At 52.1% G+C, this 18,078-nt stretch overlaps 8 protein-coding genes across 8 annotated transcripts; 3 read left to right on the forward strand and 5 right to left on the reverse strand.

Moving 5' to 3' along the window:
* Positions 1–335: 335 nt before the first annotated feature.
* PG998_006910 (uncharacterized protein) lies at positions 336–637 on the reverse strand (the record flags this gene model as incomplete). The annotated part of the gene is made up of 2 exons (XM_066873726.1): positions 336–529; positions 586–637. The coding sequence occupies 2 exons, from the start codon at positions 635–637 to the stop codon at positions 336–338; spliced, it is 246 nt and encodes an 81-aa protein (XP_066729671.1).
* Positions 638–2,715: 2,078 nt separating this feature from the next.
* On the forward strand, positions 2,716–5,244 carry PG998_006911 (uncharacterized protein; the record flags this gene model as incomplete). Its single annotated transcript, XM_066873727.1, has 5 exons — positions 2,716–2,955; positions 3,061–3,267; positions 3,329–3,437; positions 3,523–4,029; positions 4,100–5,244. The coding sequence occupies 5 exons, from the start codon at positions 2,716–2,718 to the stop codon at positions 5,242–5,244; spliced, it is 2,208 nt and encodes a 735-aa protein (XP_066729672.1).
* Positions 5,245–5,823: 579 nt separating this feature from the next.
* Positions 5,824–6,279, reverse strand: PG998_006912 (uncharacterized protein; the record flags this gene model as incomplete). Its single annotated transcript, XM_066873728.1, has 2 exons — positions 5,824–6,153; positions 6,229–6,279. The coding sequence occupies 2 exons, from the start codon at positions 6,277–6,279 to the stop codon at positions 5,824–5,826; spliced, it is 381 nt and encodes a 126-aa protein (XP_066729673.1).
* Positions 6,280–6,519: 240 nt separating this feature from the next.
* PG998_006913 (Major facilitator superfamily transporter) lies at positions 6,520–7,726 on the reverse strand (the record flags this gene model as incomplete). Its single annotated transcript, XM_066873729.1, has 3 exons — positions 6,520–7,087; positions 7,168–7,228; positions 7,285–7,726. The coding sequence occupies 3 exons, from the start codon at positions 7,724–7,726 to the stop codon at positions 6,520–6,522; spliced, it is 1,071 nt and encodes a 356-aa protein (XP_066729674.1).
* Positions 7,727–8,236: 510 nt separating this feature from the next.
* PG998_006914 (uncharacterized protein) lies at positions 8,237–9,497 on the reverse strand (the record flags this gene model as incomplete). Its single annotated transcript, XM_066873730.1, has 6 exons — positions 8,237–8,315; positions 8,384–8,567; positions 8,620–8,907; positions 8,970–9,201; positions 9,260–9,378; positions 9,443–9,497. 6 exons carry the CDS (start codon positions 9,495–9,497, stop codon positions 8,237–8,239), a joined length of 957 nt encoding a protein of 318 aa, XP_066729675.1.
* A 1,825-nt stretch (positions 9,498–11,322) lies between these two features.
* On the forward strand, positions 11,323–12,657 carry PG998_006915 (uncharacterized protein; the record flags this gene model as incomplete). The annotated part of the gene is made up of 1 exon (XM_066873731.1): positions 11,323–12,657. One exon carries the CDS (start codon positions 11,323–11,325, stop codon positions 12,655–12,657), a length of 1,335 nt encoding a protein of 444 aa, XP_066729676.1.
* A 2,615-nt stretch (positions 12,658–15,272) lies between these two features.
* PG998_006916 (uncharacterized protein) lies at positions 15,273–16,296 on the forward strand (the record flags this gene model as incomplete). The annotated part of the gene is made up of 2 exons (XM_066873732.1): positions 15,273–15,584; positions 15,676–16,296. The coding sequence occupies 2 exons, from the start codon at positions 15,273–15,275 to the stop codon at positions 16,294–16,296; spliced, it is 933 nt and encodes a 310-aa protein (XP_066729677.1).
* Positions 16,297–16,982: 686 nt separating this feature from the next.
* On the reverse strand, positions 16,983–17,749 carry PG998_006917 (40S ribosomal protein uS14). Its single transcript, XM_066873733.1, has 3 exons — positions 17,448–17,749; positions 17,220–17,319; positions 16,983–17,122 (listed from the first exon to the last, which is right to left on the reverse strand). The coding sequence occupies exons 1-3, from the start codon at positions 17,507–17,509 to the stop codon at positions 17,114–17,116; spliced, it is 171 nt and encodes a 56-aa protein (XP_066729678.1). The 5' UTR covers positions 17,510–17,749; the 3' UTR covers positions 16,983–17,113.
* Positions 17,750–18,078: the final 329 nt, after the last annotated feature.

The following is an 18,078-nucleotide window of genomic DNA, read 5'->3' on the forward strand; positions in this document are numbered from 1 at the left end:
ACCAATGGGTCACCTCACGGAGGGCAGCGAGCTTCTCCATCTCGTCCCTCCCTCCCCCCTGTGATGAAGCTAGAACCTCGCAGGCCAGGTATACCATGCTCAACACGGAAGGCACATGATCCCGACTGCCAAGACGTTTCTATCGCGAGATAAAAATATCTACAAGCGGACGCGGACAGGCAGCGAGACTGGAAGGCAGAGCCTAGACGTCGAGGTGATGGAGAAGTTGGAGCCAACGACCCTAGTAGACGACCCCTGTCCATCAGCCAGGCCAAGCAAGTCAAACGGTGCTTAACCGTGAAACAGCGAGTCATCGTCGAGAGCCTCGTAGAGAGTCAAGATTTTCGCGAGATAGTCAAGATGAGGGCGGGCCTAGTGCAGCTGAGGTTACCGTGAGGCTCTTGGCTGAAGATGCCAAGCCAGCCAGGTCCCGTCGAAGCGTCAATGCGGCGGGCGTAATCACAGCAGAAAATAGCTCGAATAGCCCGAAGACCCTTAGCAACGATGGCAGCAGCAGGAGAAAGCAGTGCTGCGAGGTGTGTGAGACACGTTCCATGGACCATGTGGGTCAAGCACTACTGTAACCTGCCAAGGCCGACGACGCCTGGTCAAGGGCTTGTAGAGGGGTGGGAACCATCCTGGCCACACGGCCCAGTCCTGTCCCCCGCGCCCAGAAAGAACAAGCAAGATGCGAAGCTTTCTTCTTTCTAGGCAAGCCCCATAGTCTCGACCGCCATTGCTGCGCTATCAGCCAGTCTCCGCAAACAAACAGTGTGCCCCTACAGCAGCTGGGGATATCGGCCATAAGTCGCAGTGGTATAGCTCTGCCAAGACCAGTAGAGGGACGCTGATGTTTTAGGTGAGGAAACTTATTAGAACCTCTGCTATCGGCCTAGCTTGAGGTATCAGACGAGACGGGGTTCTTAGAGGAGGCGACTCTTGCCATTGGCCAATGCGACAACAATGTCGCTCGAGAGGAACACCGAGCGGGATTGTGCCTGGTAAAACGGCCTAGTCTGGTCAACATAGGTCAGTTCCAGTTATTAGTGTCGTTTTGGGTCAACTTCTGCACTTCCAAGTCAAATGAGCAACTCCATGCCGACAGGTACACCCTGACGGAGGCGAGGGCGCTGAGCCCGCGTGCGGCTTCTCTCGAACATCAAACAAGGCATGTTGTCAGCGGCGTGGCTGAACAGAGTCTTCGGACGACACTAAATTGACGACAAACGCGGCAGATATTGCTTAATCGCGCGCTCTCATTTTGCGTGCGCCTAAAGTAGCATCTTGCAGTTTGCCCAGCAATGGGATGGCGGGTAAGAAGAGATTGATGACTTGGCGATCCTACATAAGATCGTTGTTAGACTTTGTTGTCATAAGCTTGAGAAGCTTGAGAAGCTTATCAATCATTGACGTTAGGTATATGCTTGAAGAACTATGCAGCCAAGCAAATCCGTCGATACAAGGCGAGCCACTCAAGATGTGACCCAGCAGAGAGGCACACACAACACATTCCATCCACTGGTATGTGGTCTATGATTCGTGATACCAGTGCCAGTATGGTCTACCATGACGTTTCAAGAGGGCCGTGTGCCAAGATGGAAACGAGATGACCCGGCGGCCACCAACACTGACAATCGGTGAGAAACTTCAAATAATAGAAATTGCACTCGATACCACGTATGTAGTAGCCCTGTTGGTAAACCTTAGACTGCCAACTGTAGCTGCTTGCGCCTCCACTCCCCTCATTTTGATCTGTGACCGTTTGCCTCTTGGCAGAGCCAGGGAGGCGGACGATGGAGCATCAGAACATTGAGTAGCGCAGTGCTGCCAAGCAAGTAGAAATAATGTGCCCTCGTGCGCAGTTGGCGAGAGGCAAAAAGGGGGCGAGAATGTGAGAAAGTCGAAATGTTTCGAGTCCAATGCGTCAGATTGGTATGGGGAAACGCTTTGGGTGCAATGTGACGGTGACATGGGGCCGGGACTAGAGCTAGTTGGTGCACCATCTCCGAGAGAGCGATGGCGTTGAGGCTTGTCTTTGCCCACCCAGGGAATGGTCTCTGGGACCCTTAGGTCCGCGTCCCCGGGCGGCTGAGAGGTTGCCTAGTCAGGAACTGCCGAAGGTGGGAGGCTTACAATCGGGTATGTATGCATGTATGCAGGTCGAGGAGTTGTCTTGACTTGCGCCGTTGATCCCAATTGGCAATTGCTGGCTTCAGCTCGATCTAGCGCCAAACGTCGAGTTCGATCTTGGCGAAAGAGACATGTCCTGGAAGGGAAGGACGTACTTTGCCAAGGGAAAAAGGGAAAACACCAAACTGAGGGCGGTGACGTTAGTCTTCAATGGCTGTAAAACAAACATGAACGGTTCGGTTTGCTTCTGCTGCCATCTGCCAACTGCCCTCTGCGAATAAGCAATACGCAATGGTCAATCGGGCCCGAGCACGAGGCCCGTGGCGTTGGGAGCTTGGCCTCGTGCTTGGCCGACATCACTTCATCGCATCACCTCACATATCAGCACTAGCGGGGGAGCTTTAGGCAGAAAGGAAAGGGCGCATCAGCACGAACACAACGTGACGAGTGATATCTGCACATGCCATCAGATTTCCCCCTCTACTTTCCATCAATACATCGATCGCATTCGATTAATTGCATGTCATTTGTCTTTGATTCACGTGTCTTGACCTTCAACCTGATTCGGGGCTGCATCTCGAAACAATGGCGGGCATCTCTGGGGAGAAGTACGCGCCTGTCGACGTCGACGCTAGTCCAACGGCGCCTGGACGCCTGTCTGAACGCCCCCAGGCCGCGACTACAGGAACCACCGCCTCGTGGTTACTGAAGTCGTTGATTGCATTTGGTGCAATCTGGTATTTCGTAGCGTGGCCTCATGCAGCATTGCCAGGTGATACTGGCAAATCGTCAAGTTCGAACACAAAGGACGGCATCTGGAGCCAAGTAAGCACAACAAGCTCTTTTGCTGCGGGTTCTCGGATCCTTCCCCTTCCTGTGCCCAATGTCCCCATCGTATAGGTTGCTAAGTGCCGATATGCATGCATGTAGATTAAGCCCAGTGAAAAGCTTGAATGGCATCCATGCTTCTCTGCCGGGCAGCGATGCGCTCGACTGACGGTGCCGATGGACTACCATCGCCCGCTGAACGAATCGGCCAGCCACCCCAAGGTCCATATCGCCATGGTCATGATCCCTGGCCACAACCGCACCGATGATCCCATGTCGTACAGCGAGTCACCTCTTATTTTGAATCCAGTAGGTCTTCGCGGGATGCTACCCTGAGTGTTACCGAATGTGAACTTAAAACGCAAACTAGGGAGGGCCTGGCGGCAGCGGCGCCATGTTTGCGCTCCTCGAAGGCCAGTTGATCCAAGGCGTCGTCGGGACGGAACACGATGTGATCGGTTTTGACCCAAGAGGAATCGGTAAGTGATCTCCTACCCCAAATACCGAGGGGGTAGTCCACGGGTCGATCACCTTCGTGCTGATAGCTTGCTAACTCCTGATTAGGTGCAACCACCCCTAAAGCCGACTGTTTCGCTGCTAAAGGCTGGAATGGCGTCGATGGCCAGAATATGGGCCTCATGAACAGGCTCACGTGGGACATTTCCGGGCATGACGTTGGCCTGATCAACTCGAGTAATGTAGCTTTGTCCAAGCTTGATGTTCGCGCCCGCGCTCTCGCCAAGCTCTGCCAGCGGGTATCCGACGAAAGCGGCGATGGCAGTATATTCGAATACAGCAGCACGCCCAACGTAGCCAGGGACCTGCTGTCCATCGTCCACGCCTGGGACGCATGGAGAGATGCGACTGCTGAGACTGCCAAGCCTGCCCAGCCCCATCTGGAGTCGGATGAGATGAACTCTAATCAGAACCACTCACCTCAGAGTACCAAGGGCAAGCTGGTCTACTGGGGGTTCAGCTACGGCACCCTGCTCGGCGCAACATTTGCCGCCATGTTTCCGGACTCAGTTGGCCGAGTTATGCTGGATGGTGTTGTAGACGCCGATCACTATGGTAAGCGTTAGACTCTCGCCCCCTCGTCGTGTCCGATCTGGGCTTCCCGACTGACCTGAACCCTTCTTAGTGGGGCCCGTCTGGAGGGACTCCATTATCGATTCCGATGCCATCTTCGATAAGTTCTTCGGCTATTGTGTTGAAGCCGAGGAAAAGTGTGCCTTCTACGAAAAAGGCGACACGCTAAATGATATCCAAAACCGCTACCAAGATATTATAGCAAACCTCCTGAAGGAGCCCAGGATTGTGACTAGCGCAGAAGGTAACATACCCGTGATACTGACCACCGGCGATGTACGAATGGTCCTTTTCCAGGCGTTATACACGCCGAACCTAGCGTACCCTTCGGTCGCGGAGTTCCTACATGCAGTCCATACGGACCAAGGGCTGTCGAGATTCGTCCATCCCTTGATCGTGGGCAGCTTGTGCAAGGACGTGAGGCTGCCCGTCTGGCCCGATGATGCCCAGAAAGCCGTCATGTGCAGCGACAAGCGCTACAAACTCAACGAGACCGTCCCCGAGCTCGAGAAGGTTTTCAAGGACCTGTCCTCGATCTCGTCCTTCTCCGACATCTGGATGGGCCTGATGATGGGCTGCAACGACTGGGCCATCGAGGCCAAAGACCCCCCAATGGACTGGGACGACCACCCGGCGCGCAAGCCCGCGCCCATCAACACTAGCTTCCCCCTCCTGTTCCTGACCAACCATCTGGACCCCGTCACGCCGCTCTACGCGGCCCTGAAGATGACGCGCCGGTTCGCGGGCGCGAGCGTCGTCGAGCAGACGGACGGCATGGGCCACTGCTCCTCGGCCTGCACCTCCATGTGCACCATCCGACACATCCGCGCGTACATCAATGAGGGCAAAGTTCCCCGCGTGCCTGATTTTGACAGTTCGGAAGACGGTAACAAGTGGGAGACGTGTAAGTGCCAGGAGAAGCCCTGGGATTCTATCCTTCCCCTTAACGCCGCCGAGCTCGTCGGGCAGAAGCTAGAGAACGAGAAGATGGCCAGTGACAAACGTCTACTGCAGGGCCTCTCGGTTGAGGAAGTAAACATGATGCGCAGCTGGAGCCAGTTCGGCCACAGCTTGGCGGAGCATAAGATGAACGCCCAGTTTGGGCAATACCAGAAGTTGAAGCGGTCGGCTTTGGGGTTGCCTGAGTGGACGCCAACAATGCAGCACGAGAAGTGTTCTGCTGGACAAAACGCTTAGTGATTAAAGCATATAGCTCGCGATAGCAATGGGTCCTCCCTCTTCGCAACTTACAACAGTGGCTAGTATAGCACAGCATCTGCGGGATGCTGAGGCCTGCGATTACACAATAGATAAACTACCACTGTCATGCCATGCAGTCCTCTTCTTTCGTCACGTCGTGCCACTGCCATCGCATACCGAGTATAGATATAATAATTGGTAGGCCCCTTCAATACCACGCCCACTATGTACTCGCGATGCAACCTTAGAAGGAACCGAATCCATCAGAGGTGTGAAATATAAGTAAGGGGTTTGCTTGGAGCAGCCCAGATGACGTCTCATCTGCCAAGCGCCCAATACTTAAGCAACGCTCTCGACGGGGCTCAACCCTCCTAATTTGGGCAGAACCTTGACCAATACCAACAACAGCCCCCCCTCTCTGAAGTTGAAGCTCTTGTTCTGGAGCCCTTCTTCTACGCGATCATTGCCCAATCACCCGAACTACATCGCTTGCTCTCTATTGGGATGTGTCTTCCGTCAAGGCCCAGAGCATTATCAAGCTGAAGTGATTTGATCAATTTCACCAGGGTTCATATTTCAGACGCTAAATGAAGTCATCATAGGTACTGTTCTAAAACGTTTCCGGTCCCTCATTTGGACCTTGTGAGCCGGCACCCGGACCTGATACTCCCCCACTTTCTTGCGTCTCCATGCCATGCCCTGCCGGCGCAAGACCCACGCTAAAGGAACACACATCATGAGCAAGATCGCGTAGATAGCAAAACACCAACCGGGCCCAAGAGACTGAACCAGAGCCTCCATAGCTGCAATAGCGCCCGCCGCAGTGAGGCATCTGACAAGATTGGAGGCAGCCTGGGCCGTTGCAGACCGTTGGATATTGAGGTCTGTTAGAAGTGTACCGCATAACTATGCCCGGACTCATCTCAGTACTGGTACTCTCGCTTTCATACAGAAAATGAGAATGTGCCTTGAAAGACTTACCACAAATGTGCTCGCTGTTGTAGCCCCAGTCAGGAATTGCATGATGAGCATGGCAGATATATGCTATTCCCTTGTTAGCTATGCCACTCATCAATATCTCAGCCCGTGAAATGTCTTGCCGTCTGGGTCATAAGGACTAGACCGTATCCAACAGCCCCCAACGATCCTATAATAGAGAGTGTGTACACTCCTCGAAGCCGGGCCGACTCTAGGGGGAAATCGAGCGAAAGTTTGTCGACCTGCTCTCCATTTTCTGCCTTGAGACGTGCTTTTGTCTTCTCGTAATTTAGATCAAGTAACTTCCCTAGTAGGTACCCAAATCAGTATTCTAGCCGGTGAACCAGCATGTACGTGAAGTAAAGTAGAGAGGTCAGTCGTCTTACCGGTAATGAAAGATCCAATTCCGCCTCCTATTCCTGATGGGAGGTACGTCAAACCGGATTGCAAGTAGGATAAGCTGTAAGTCTCGACACCAAGCGTCCCCAATGACGTCTGAAGCGTCATCTTCACTGCGTAGTTTACGGCAGTTATTAGAATAGTGAGCAGCGATGCCTTATCCAGAAGAATAGGTAGGCAGGTAAAGGGGTTTGGGAGATGGCACACCCGTTTGGGTGTGACCCCCTCGGCTTGATGGGCAGTTGCTCTTGGTCTTAGGGAAGGCAGAAAGGTCTTGTAAATTCCTCCGGCTTTCCAAGAGCCGTTGCCGACAACTCGTCTTTGAGTTTCCGGGAGCAAAAAAAGGATCACGAGAAAGTGTGACCCAGTCAGGATTATCAAAAACCAAAAGATCCATCTCCAGCCCGCTTGTTGGACCAAAACACCACCGATTACTGGGCCCAAACTTGGAGCAACATCTGTCCTGTAAGTAGGAGTAAGTGACGTGCTTGATCGGGAAGGGTACCGGATTGGGCTTACATCAGTAGCAGGATTCCTACATACGACCCTCGATCCTCGATCCTTGAAATATCAGCGATAACTCCATATGCAGCCCCGTATAATCCTGTATTTGATATTGCTTTTAGTCACTCTCGGCCACAAGGGATGGTGATATGTTACCTGAAGATCCGGCGCTTTGGACCATACGGAGAACCAGTAACGCTGGGAAAGAAGTCTGCAGCGCCATGCCAACATTTGCCGCAATCATCAACGAGAACATAAGTATATAGACTGGTCTTCTCCCGTTCTGATCCGCCATGTCTCCCATGAACGCGGGTGCGACCCCTGCAACAACCAGATATGAGGTGACGGTGAGGTTGATGAGAAACAAGGAGACGTTCAGATCTGCCGATATCGGTACAAGCGCAGGGAGATAAACGAAACTACTCATCGTCGAGAACATGGCTGCGAAAGACGTAATTAGACTGATCCAAAGTTTCTGTGATGGTTTGGAGACGGTGTAGGGTTCTGAAAGTGACTGGGACGTCGGCAACCGATCAGTCTTGTGTAAGTCTGTCTCTGTATTTGTAGTTCCCGCACCCGCGCCCGGGTCTGAATACATCGCGTCAGCCGAATTGCCAGATGGCAAGTGTGTAGTGAGAGATGCCATCGTATGTATCAAAACGCCTTTCTGTGTAATGTGTCGAGAGAGGGACCATGTGGCGGCCGTGGTATCTTGGCTTTGCGAAGTAATAGAGATGAATGAGGGGGTGCCGAGTTCCAACCACCCAACATGTAGGAGGTGGAAGCGATGGCTCGTCGCCACCGGCGGAAGAACGAAAGAGGACTAGCTACATGTGTACACCTTTATGCATGTACCCTGTACAGGGGGACATCAAAGTCCCTTGCTCGGCTAGATAAAGAGAAAGTCATTGAAAGGGGAAAGAGTCTTCTTCTTCAGTGTGAAGAGCAATACACTCAGCACGAGCTACGCACTCTGTAAACTCACGGATATCTACAATCAACTAGCTCCTTGGCCACCCCTTTATGTCCTTACTGGATTCTTGTCAAACTATCTAGTCGGCCAAAAGAGCAAGGTGGTTCTAGTTGAGATTCTTCAGCCAAGACCGCCTTATATTCTGACAAATCTGGCCATCTTCTGTTCTTCCTCCATGACGGTGTCCACTAAGTGCCGCATGCTCGCAGCCCAGCTAAGTCGCGTGGTAAATACATTAGACTCATATGGATAGGGAAATATCGAAGGACCATGGTAACTTACACCTCGCGAAGTTTGGGTTGTGTTGGATACAGTGTAGCCAGCAGGACTTGGTTGCGAATCATGTACATACTGCTGCGATTATCTGCGTCCTCTTGAGGTGCTGAAATGGGTATATTCTTCCAATATTCCTGCAGGTAGAGTTGTCCAAGAGGATACCGAGGGTTGCGGAACACACCAAGATCCACTGAAACAGAGGTGTTCAGTATGAGTATATTTAGTAAAATACGATTACGAACCTTCGTTATGACCCCAGAAGGCACTTGCATCGTACACGCAAACAGTCTCCTTATCCAGCCTGTATCGGCAGTTTCCAGGCCAAAGATCAGCATGTACTATACAGGGCGTGACTGACCTGCCGTCAGACTCCAGAGGTCGCAAATATCGTGGAAGGACTTTGTCAAAGTAGGCCTGCCGAAGTTTAGCAAGGTCCTCTGGGTGCTGCCCCCTATCCGCTGCTCTCGGTCGACGATTTCCCTCATTTGGTTCGTCCAAAAGGCCTCCCAGGAACCAGTCCAGAGGTTGCTCTGTTCCAGGTCTCCAAACCTAGTGGGTATCGGGAACCCGAACTGCCCGTCAGGAGACTTACCAAAGCTCCGGTTATGCAGAGCAACCACAGCAGCCATGTAAGACTCAGGGCTGGGGATGCCATCCTCGCTCATTTCAATGAAATCAGAGAGAAAAAAGTGTAAATTCTTGTCTGATTTGTAAGTTCCTAGGATGATAGGCTTTGGGCTGAATTCTGGTATGAATTTGTGCAGTGTTGATGCAGCCTGGAAGCTAGCTTGCATCATATCATAACCGTACTGCCCCTTGCACTCCTTTAAAGTCCGATGGTTAGCCCTCAGTCAAAGATGATAACGGCAGAGAGACCCCTACCTTTTGGAAGAAGACCCAGGAGGTGAAATCTGCAAGCATCACCTCAATCCTGTAAGTGTTGCACCACTCGCTGAGCCCCGCCGGAGTGACCGATGTGACTTCCGCCCCGTCCGGCAAAGCTATAATTGTCAGTAGGTTTCGAATAGCCTTGCGCGACGTGGATACTGGACATTAATGGCATACCGGCAAGAAGATTAGCATCCAGCTCTGCATCAACACCTCGTGCATCGATAGCCATGGTGTACGAGGCACAGTCCAGCCGTCATGAATCTAGAGTTGATACTTGCTTATCACCTAGTTGAACGAGACAAAATGTGATTTAATAAACAGGCAAACTCGAGATATATTGGTCGTGGTGGACGATTGGAAGAATCTCAGAGTTATATGATGAAGGAAACTGTCGAGACCAGATCGACTTACCAGAGGCTCGGGTTCACTGGACCAATGAAATGCGAGCGTTACTTATGTTGGTTCAACAGCCCCGGCTAGGTTGGACACACAGGGCCATTGACAGGGGGCGCCGGTGTGCTCGGGTAGGAGTCGCCCGACTTGGCCGGCGCTTGTGGCCGGTTTCTCTATATGATCGTCTCGCCTACTGCTGAACCAGGCATGGATGATACGGTCCCATACCACCCTAAGGCGGGGGACCGCGATTGCTATCATCGTACAAGCCGGCGGCTCGAACCATCTGTTCTGTGCCCGCGAGGACGGCAGTATCACCCACGACATAGGAACAGGGAGACTCGAGAGGTTTCAGTACCATGAACGGCTCACTGCAACCACGCAGCTGGAATGGCAAGCCCGGACACAGACACTTCTGGTCAACATTGGTACTCAAATCTCTGCATCGCCATCAGGCCGAATACAGTTGAGGCCTCATGTGTTCGATCATCGGGTGGGACACACAACACAGCAGACACTAGTTAATGCGGATATAACTGCCTTTCTGCTCTCCACATCCGCTTTTGAGGAACTCTGGCATTCCGAGTCGAGGTTATTCATGTCTTCGAAACACTCAAAGGATGGCGGACAGTGGCATGTTCACCCTGATAGCGAGCTCCCAGCTGTTTCTTGTGGAAGATGCGAATGTAAAGGTGTTAAGTTGGGCAACACTGGATGTGCCAGACACGACGAGATGAGGATCCGTCTTATCCCTGTTGGACCTCTCAAGCACTCATAAAGAGGGGGCTGAGAAGCTGGCGCTCGAGGTGTCAAGCACTGGCTTACCAGAAGTGAAGTTCACGATTGGTTTCCACCGTTTTGACTTATACTTCCTGACGAGACGTGGCTGGGTCTGTTCCTTGAATGTGAAGCATTTGCCTTCCGTCAAGTCATATACACGACACTTCTTCATTCCCCCATTGTGGCAAGTAGGCAATGATTTTGCCGGCCGTGTGCTTTCTTCGAAAAGCCTTGCTTTTGTATATAAAGATGAGCTGGTCATCTTCAACAGGTTTCTGGAGTTTGAGGAGAAAGCCGACTTGAGAACGGAGGAGCGGGAGAAATCAATAAAGTGACAGACAGTGCAAATACATCTAATATATACTCTCTAAACAGCAGTTTCTTCCACATACGACCACATCCTGCTGAATACTAGGGATCCCGTCCGCTCTCCCATATATAAGCAGCAGAGAGCCGAATTAGTACTAGGGTCGGTGACGACCTGGGAATCCTCGGTGTTGTATGTATTTTGCCATTTTTTTGCCCAGGTTGCTGCTGGCATTGAGTCTGTGCTTCTATTTGGTGACGCATCATCTTTTTGACGAGCTCTCCAATTGCTCTGGTGGGGCAGCAGCTCATTTGGAGCCAATCCAATGGAAATCCAGCGCACTCGCAATTGATTGGCCCGACCGGGGTGCGCTACGAAAATATTTCTTAGCAGTGCGAGCTTCACGGCAATCGGTAGGAAGAGACGCAGGACGCAGCTATTCTGTCCCTCTTCTACCTCCGTTCCCCATCCCCAACGACGTTTGACCCAATCCATCAACCACTCTCCTCTCTTTCCCCGTCGTAGATCGAACCATCTTGGTATTGGGTGCCTTTGGTCCAGTCGTCCTTTCAAGATGTCGGCCGCTTTCAGAACACTTGCGCCCTTCTTGCGCGCATCCCGCCTCTCTCTCAGAACTGGTAGCACCGCCAATCCTTTGCAGTCAATAAAGTCCCAGAATGTCTCTGCCGCCCTCAACATCTACCGCTCATACGCCGTCTACGAGCGATCAAAGCCTCACGTGAACATTGGTACCATTGGTCACGTCGATCACGGAAAGACCACCCTGTCTGCCGCCATCACCAAGCGACAGGCCGAGAAGGGCATGGCCAGCTACCTCGAGTACGGCGCCATTGACAAGGCTCCCGAAGAGCGAAAGCGTGGTATCACCATCTCTACTGCCCACATCGAGTACGCCACCGAAAACCGCCACTACTCCCACGTCGACTGCCCCGGTCACGCCGATTACATCAAGAACATGATTACTGGTGCCGCCAACATGGATGGTGCCATCATTGTCGTCGCTGCTTCCGACGGTCAGATGCCCCAGACCCGAGAGCACTTGCTCCTGGCCCGCCAGGTCGGTGTCCAGAAGATTGTCGTCTTCGTGAACAAGGTTGATGCCATTGACGACCCCGAGATGTTGGAGCTCGTCGAGATGGAGATGCGTGAGCTGCTGAGCCACTACGGCTTCGAGGGTGACGAGACCCCCGTCATCATGGGCTCCGCCCTGATGGCCATGGAAGGCAAGCGACCCGAGATCGGTGTGGAAAAGATTGACGAGCTTCTCGAGGCCGTCGATTCGTGGATCCCCACACCCGTGCGTGATACCGAGAAGCCTTTCTTGATGTCTGTTGAGGATGTCTTTTCCATTGCTGGTCGTGGAACCGTTGCCTCGGGCCGTGTTGAGCGAGGTGTCCTCAAGAAGGACTCCGAAGTCGAGCTGGTCGGCAAGGGCGGCGAGATCATCAAGACCAAGGTCACCGATATCGAGACCTTCAAGAAGTCTTGCGACGAGTCCCGCGCCGGTGACAACTCCGGTCTCCTCCTCCGTGGTATCCGCCGCGAGGATGTCCGCCGCGGTATGGTCGTCGTCAGGCCCGGCACCGTCAAGGCCCACACCCAGTTCATGATCTCTCTTTACGTTCTGACCAAGGATGAGGGTGGCCGCCACACCGGTTTCCACGAGAACTACCGCCCTCAGATGTTCTTGCGTACTGCCGATGAGTCCTGCGCGCTTTTCTTCCCCGAGGACTACGAGGACAAGACCCGCATGATCATGCCTGGTGACAACGTCGAGATGGTTGCCCACTTGCACCAGCCCATTGCCATCGAGGCTGGTCAGCGTGTCAACGTCCGTGAGGGTGGCCGCACCGTTGCCACTGGTATCATTACCCGAATCATCAAGTAAACTAGAAAAGACGATCTACTGGTATCACGAATTTACCTATACCTAATGTGTACGAGGGATGGAGCGAGCAAACTCGGTGGGCGGCTTGCTACGACTGCGGGTATGGGGGGCAAGGAGTTTTATTGAGATGACCCGTATATGGACATGACATGTATAAATGTACAACACCCACCGCTGATTTTGAGATGAATTCTCGTGTACATTTTATTTGGCTCCATGAAGCTCAGACATCATGTCATCTCCCCTCTGTTCCTGTCTATGACTTTTCCTCTTGTACTTTGGTTTACAACGAGGAAGGCCTGGCAAAACCCACAAAAATGAAACAAATTACAATAAACCAAACCAAACCAAACCGTCTCTCGCTCGTGTTCTGGAAGTGCAACAATATGGTTGACAGCGGCAGGCCCAGCCGCGGTCCATCGGGGCTTGTGAACCGTTGACAGGTGACACTTGGTACGTGGTAGGTCTCGCCAACGGTTTTCAACGAGAGGGAAAGGGTTCCGCCAATCTCGTATGTGTTACACCCAGCAACGTTACGCCTTGGCCGAGAATCGAATCACCAATGCCCAATCTACTCAAGACGTGATGGCAGCGAGCGTTCGCTTGTATATACCTCGTAGGTCGTCTGATATTCGACGTGGCCACTTCTCCCTCCCCTTTCCCCGTTAGGTTACCTGAGAGCCAGCCTGGACATCGATGTGTTTATCCCCCTTATCACCACTTTATTTTCGAGCTGAGGTCGTCATCATCAGCGTTCTCGGGGGCTTTTTCTGCTCGGTAGAAGAGCAAGTGAAGCGAAGGGTCCCCCTGGTCCCTGACAATTGCACGAAAGAGTGCTCTATCGATACATGGCCCCCATGGAAATAAGACGTACTCGAGTTGCGAACGCTAAGGAGACGGTATTGGCCAGTTTAGTAACCCCCGGAAGGCTTTGGTGTCGAGGCACGACTTGGTCGATTATGCGAAGCTGTCTGGGTTCACATCCGTCTGCGAAGAGTAAGTGGCAAATTATGTCCTTTCAAACGTGGCTCAAGTGCCTAGTACCTCTCCGCCCCCTTTTTGAACGGAACCGCCATTAGTTAACTCTCCGATGGATGAAAATAGATACGAGGCACTAGGAGAAGACTTCTGCGCTTGGTCAGACCGTCCAAATCAACTTCAGGGTGGCGGGTCGCCCATGGCTATCGATGCCGAGTTCCTCGAGCCTCTATATCCGGAGTGGCGGCCGGTACATACCTTACTCGTGCTTGCAGTGGTACTCTGCTTCTTGATGGGGGTTTTGAAGTCCACCTCTTCTTCTTTAATAAGATATCATACGTTGTCGAACCGGTGCCGGGGATGTTTGAGAGGGAAGACTCAACCCATCAAGCATACGAAAAACAAGGCGAAGGATCACCAGGGGCCAGTAGCAACTGCTTCGGCCAATGCAATGCGGGAACAGATTGTAGTCGGCACGAAGCCTTATACGGGGTGTTGCGATAGGAACGGCGGGTTTATGTAATGATGACCGTTCAGATGTAGCTTGACGGTGGTATTTGGATATACGCCAGCTCTTGACAACGTCAAGATCATTAGCTTTCCAATAGTACATCCAACTCCTAGATTCCTCAAACTTATGTTTAAACTTCAGTTCTAAGAATGTACAGCCTTTGAACCAATTTCTCCAGGTACACGTCCTCCAACCATCTTGTACCATCCCCTTTCTAGCCCGATTCCCTGTGCACCTGTCCCTTCGGTCTTGAGCTTGCTGACTGATATTCCACGTTCGAGATCGATCTCATCGTCAAGCTGAGCAGCTGTTCCGGTAGACATGAACTTAGCAGCTGCGTTTGTGTTACCACGGTGCCCTCCAGGGATTCGGCGAATAAGAAAGCGCAAGACAGTACGGAATACAACATGATGGGTTGGGACCGAGCTGAAGGAGAAAAGCCACCCATGCGCTGACTCTGTTTACAAGCTATCAGGTTGGCAAACAAAAGATAAATACCGACTACTAGATATAGGTCGCAAATGCCATCTCGGCCAAGGGTCACCACAATCTGTTACCAATCCCGAACTCCTCTACAGCTTTCCACAATGGCACAATCCTGATCCCTGGCCACAGTGGCCTCGCCCGAGTATACTCAAGTTGACGGGACACACTTTAGTCTTCTAGATCCAAATCTCCTAGGCAGGTCTTTCCCGATAGCATTTACAATTCCTGCTCCTGTGGCTCTCGTACATGGACCAGAAAATCACTTTCGGTGAACAGCTTTTTCCTGCCCTGAAGGTTAAAGACTGAAACTTGTCTCTCTGTGCCTGCCTCAATGTACTGTGGCCAACTCTTGAGCAAACAGGCCTCGGGAAAGACCCATGGACGTAGTTGCTGTAACACAAGTCTCATGGCGTTTGCACGAACAAACGCAACTCCCGGTCATTTTCGCCTACCAAGGCTCTCTCGGCTTTCTCCCCACGAAGAAGCCCTCTCCGGCATGGTTTTGCATCCATCGTGGACAAGGTCGATATCTTGAAACCGAACGTGCCATCTTCAACGTCGTCTTTGCCTTTCTTCTCCTCTGTAATTGAGCTCACCAACTATACCACAACAGTAAGGGAAACGCAAGCACTTGCTTATCATGGGCAATCCTTATGGCTGGCGGTGTTGGACGTGCTGGGGATACTTCGGTACCAAATTGGCGAGGCAGCATCATACTACATTGACAGGACATGAGCCGCCCGTCTTCGAGTGTAACAAGTGCTCGCACTACTTCGGATCCGAGGCGACACAATTCAAGCACATGGAAGACATGAACCACTTCGCCTTCGATTGCTGCCGCTGTAGCTTGACCTGGCCAACCGAGGACCAACTGACCAGTCACCAACATGAGAAGCACAATTACTGTGCCGAGTGCGACAGGGTGTTCATGAGCTACAACAATTTGAAGCAGGTCAGTCAGTCAATCATCAATCCCCCAATTGCTAGCAAGGGAGCGTGACTGGTCTAGTATGATAATTCAAGCCATAGCTCACACCCTATAGCATCTTCACTCCCGCCGACACCTGGGCCAGAGTATTGGGTGCCCCTTCTGTGGGAGCTGTTGGGTCACAGCCGCGGGGATGACGCACCACCTCGAATCCGGCGCCTGCCCAAAGGCCAGCAAAGTGAACCGCGATACGCTGTACAAGTTCGTACGCAGCAAGGATCCGGGAGGTGTCTTCACCAAGAATCTGGTCGGCTACCAAGGTTCGACCTACTACGAGGCCAACGAGCAGTCGTATAACCCCTATCGGGGCGGTTACCAGTGCTATCTCTGCCATTCGCTCTTTAGCTCGCTGCAGGGGCTGACCCAGCATCTGAACTCTCCCACTCGTAAGTCATTGGGTGCCCATTCCTCACAAAACGTCAGTCTGGGAAGAGAGAGAGTGTGTGTAACTGATTCAACATTGAAATATATGGCTAACGCCGTAAACGCCGGGTGTAGATCAGCAACCCTGTACCATTGCCCCAACCGAATTACGTGCGACAAAGAGTTCAAGTCGCTCGCGTCCATAATCAACCACCTCGAAAGTGAGAGTTGTGGCTTTGTTCGCTTCGAGAAAGTGCAACGTGGTTTCCAGGACCTTCTAAACATGGGAAGACAAATCAAGTTTCAAGGCTGATATATGTATCCATGTAGACCTGCAATAGCCATGTGTCTGCGGGGCGAATCGTATTGATATAGCTGGGGTTGCACGATATGAACACTAAAGACTGACTTCAGTCACAGTCAGACGCAGTTAGGTACCATCTTCAGAAAGGTGTATCAAGTTGACGAAGCATGGCATGGGAGTCGAATGGTTGGTTGATATCTCATAACGGCGAGCAAAAAACTTGCCCTGGCTCCAGTAACTCCCATCTAGAGCAGTTGATAAAAAAGCCACCACAAGATTGGAGCCGCAGGAAATCCGAGCGAGCCTTGACACAAAGCTGAACGTCCGTAGCCGATTGATACATTAGCACGCGTAATTGATAAGTCTGTGGCCAGCATCGCAATTGTGACAAGCACGGAGCAGTTTTGGGGTAAAACATTCTCATCAATCTCTCTCAGTGAACACGATAACGAAGCCCGGATAAGTGGTCTTTTGCCGTAGCCGATCTTCAACCTTTCATAGTTGCAGTCCCATCAAGCGCGGCTCGAGACTCGAGAGGGTAAAATCGGATGATCGGTAGGTTGTCATCAAAAATCCATATGCATTGTCGTGGTGTACTAGCTTGACCCTATCGCAGTCCTGGCTATTCCTTTCCACGAAGCCCAACCTCTCCAATGTTTGTGAGGTGAATGCACCAGGGGAAACCGTGAGCCCTTTTTTATTCCCCTTGCGAGATCATGAACCGACCAACTCCATATCCGCGAACGTTGTTCGCATCGTAGATGACAAGATGCAAGAGAGATTATGGAATGGGACGAGTAAAGACATGTCGGTCTTTTTTGGTCGTTTAACGGTGCTGTGTATGGTATTAGTATTTCGTGGTCTTTCTGGAAAGTCCCCCGTAGACCAAGGGATAGTGTGCGCAGGTGTTTCGCGTCTCGAATTATTCGTACCTTGACGAAGCCAATGTCGGCAGCCTTCTCACGGAAGCACTGACGGCAGATGTTGAGGCCGTACTTGCGGATCAGACCAGCCTTGTGGGTGCAGACACGGCTGTAGTGAAGGACAATATGTTAGTGCAAGTTCCCTTTCCTTGGACAGCATGGCTGGCAGCAGTCCATCATCGGCGTGGCCAATTCTGTATTTCTTCAACCTCCTCCCATCTTTAACAGGAAACGTACCAGGCACGGGCGCCCTTGCCGTAGGTGCGGGGACGAGAGTTCCAGACGGTTTCGTGAGACATGATGGCGGTTTGTTGTCGATGCAGCTGGTCACGTAGACTAAGCTTGCTTGGGTGGGAGTGTGCGGTTGCGGATTGGCGAGGTCTGGCGTTGGTCGGTCGTCGATGTACAAGATCAGAGTGGAAAGTCGAAATGTTCGCGCGAATGGCCTTTTTTTGCAAAATTGGGTTGTGGGAAGCCACCAGCGGGAAAGTGTCTGGTCAGTGCTTTGCCGGTAGGGGGCTGATACTGGTGGGGGCTTGAGGACGTGTGGCTAGTAAGTAATCCGATTGATGGCGGTGCACAAATCCAACAATCTCTCACATCTTATCTTATCAGCCAGGTTGGCTATTTGGAGGAGGGGAAGTAACGCCACTTGCCCCTGCTGTTGCTAACTGCTTAGTACGGTAGACGGGCAGTTACGGGGGCTGGGCCGTCATTCATTCAAGGTAGGAGCTGCTTTGGAGCTTGGGCCCGACAAGTTGACAGCTTGCCTTGAGGGACTGCATTTCTCAGCAGTTGTCAAGAGCCGGCTCTTTTTTTATATCCCTCCCAAACACCGCCGCTTTATAAGACGTGGCATCTCTTTGAT

Source organism: Apiospora kogelbergensis, assembly GCF_038363985.1.
Source record: "Apiospora kogelbergensis strain CBS 113332 chromosome Unknown utg000005l_segment0_segment0, whole genome shotgun sequence".
Classification (NCBI taxonomy): domain Eukaryota; kingdom Fungi; phylum Ascomycota; class Sordariomycetes; order Amphisphaeriales; family Apiosporaceae; genus Apiospora; species Apiospora kogelbergensis.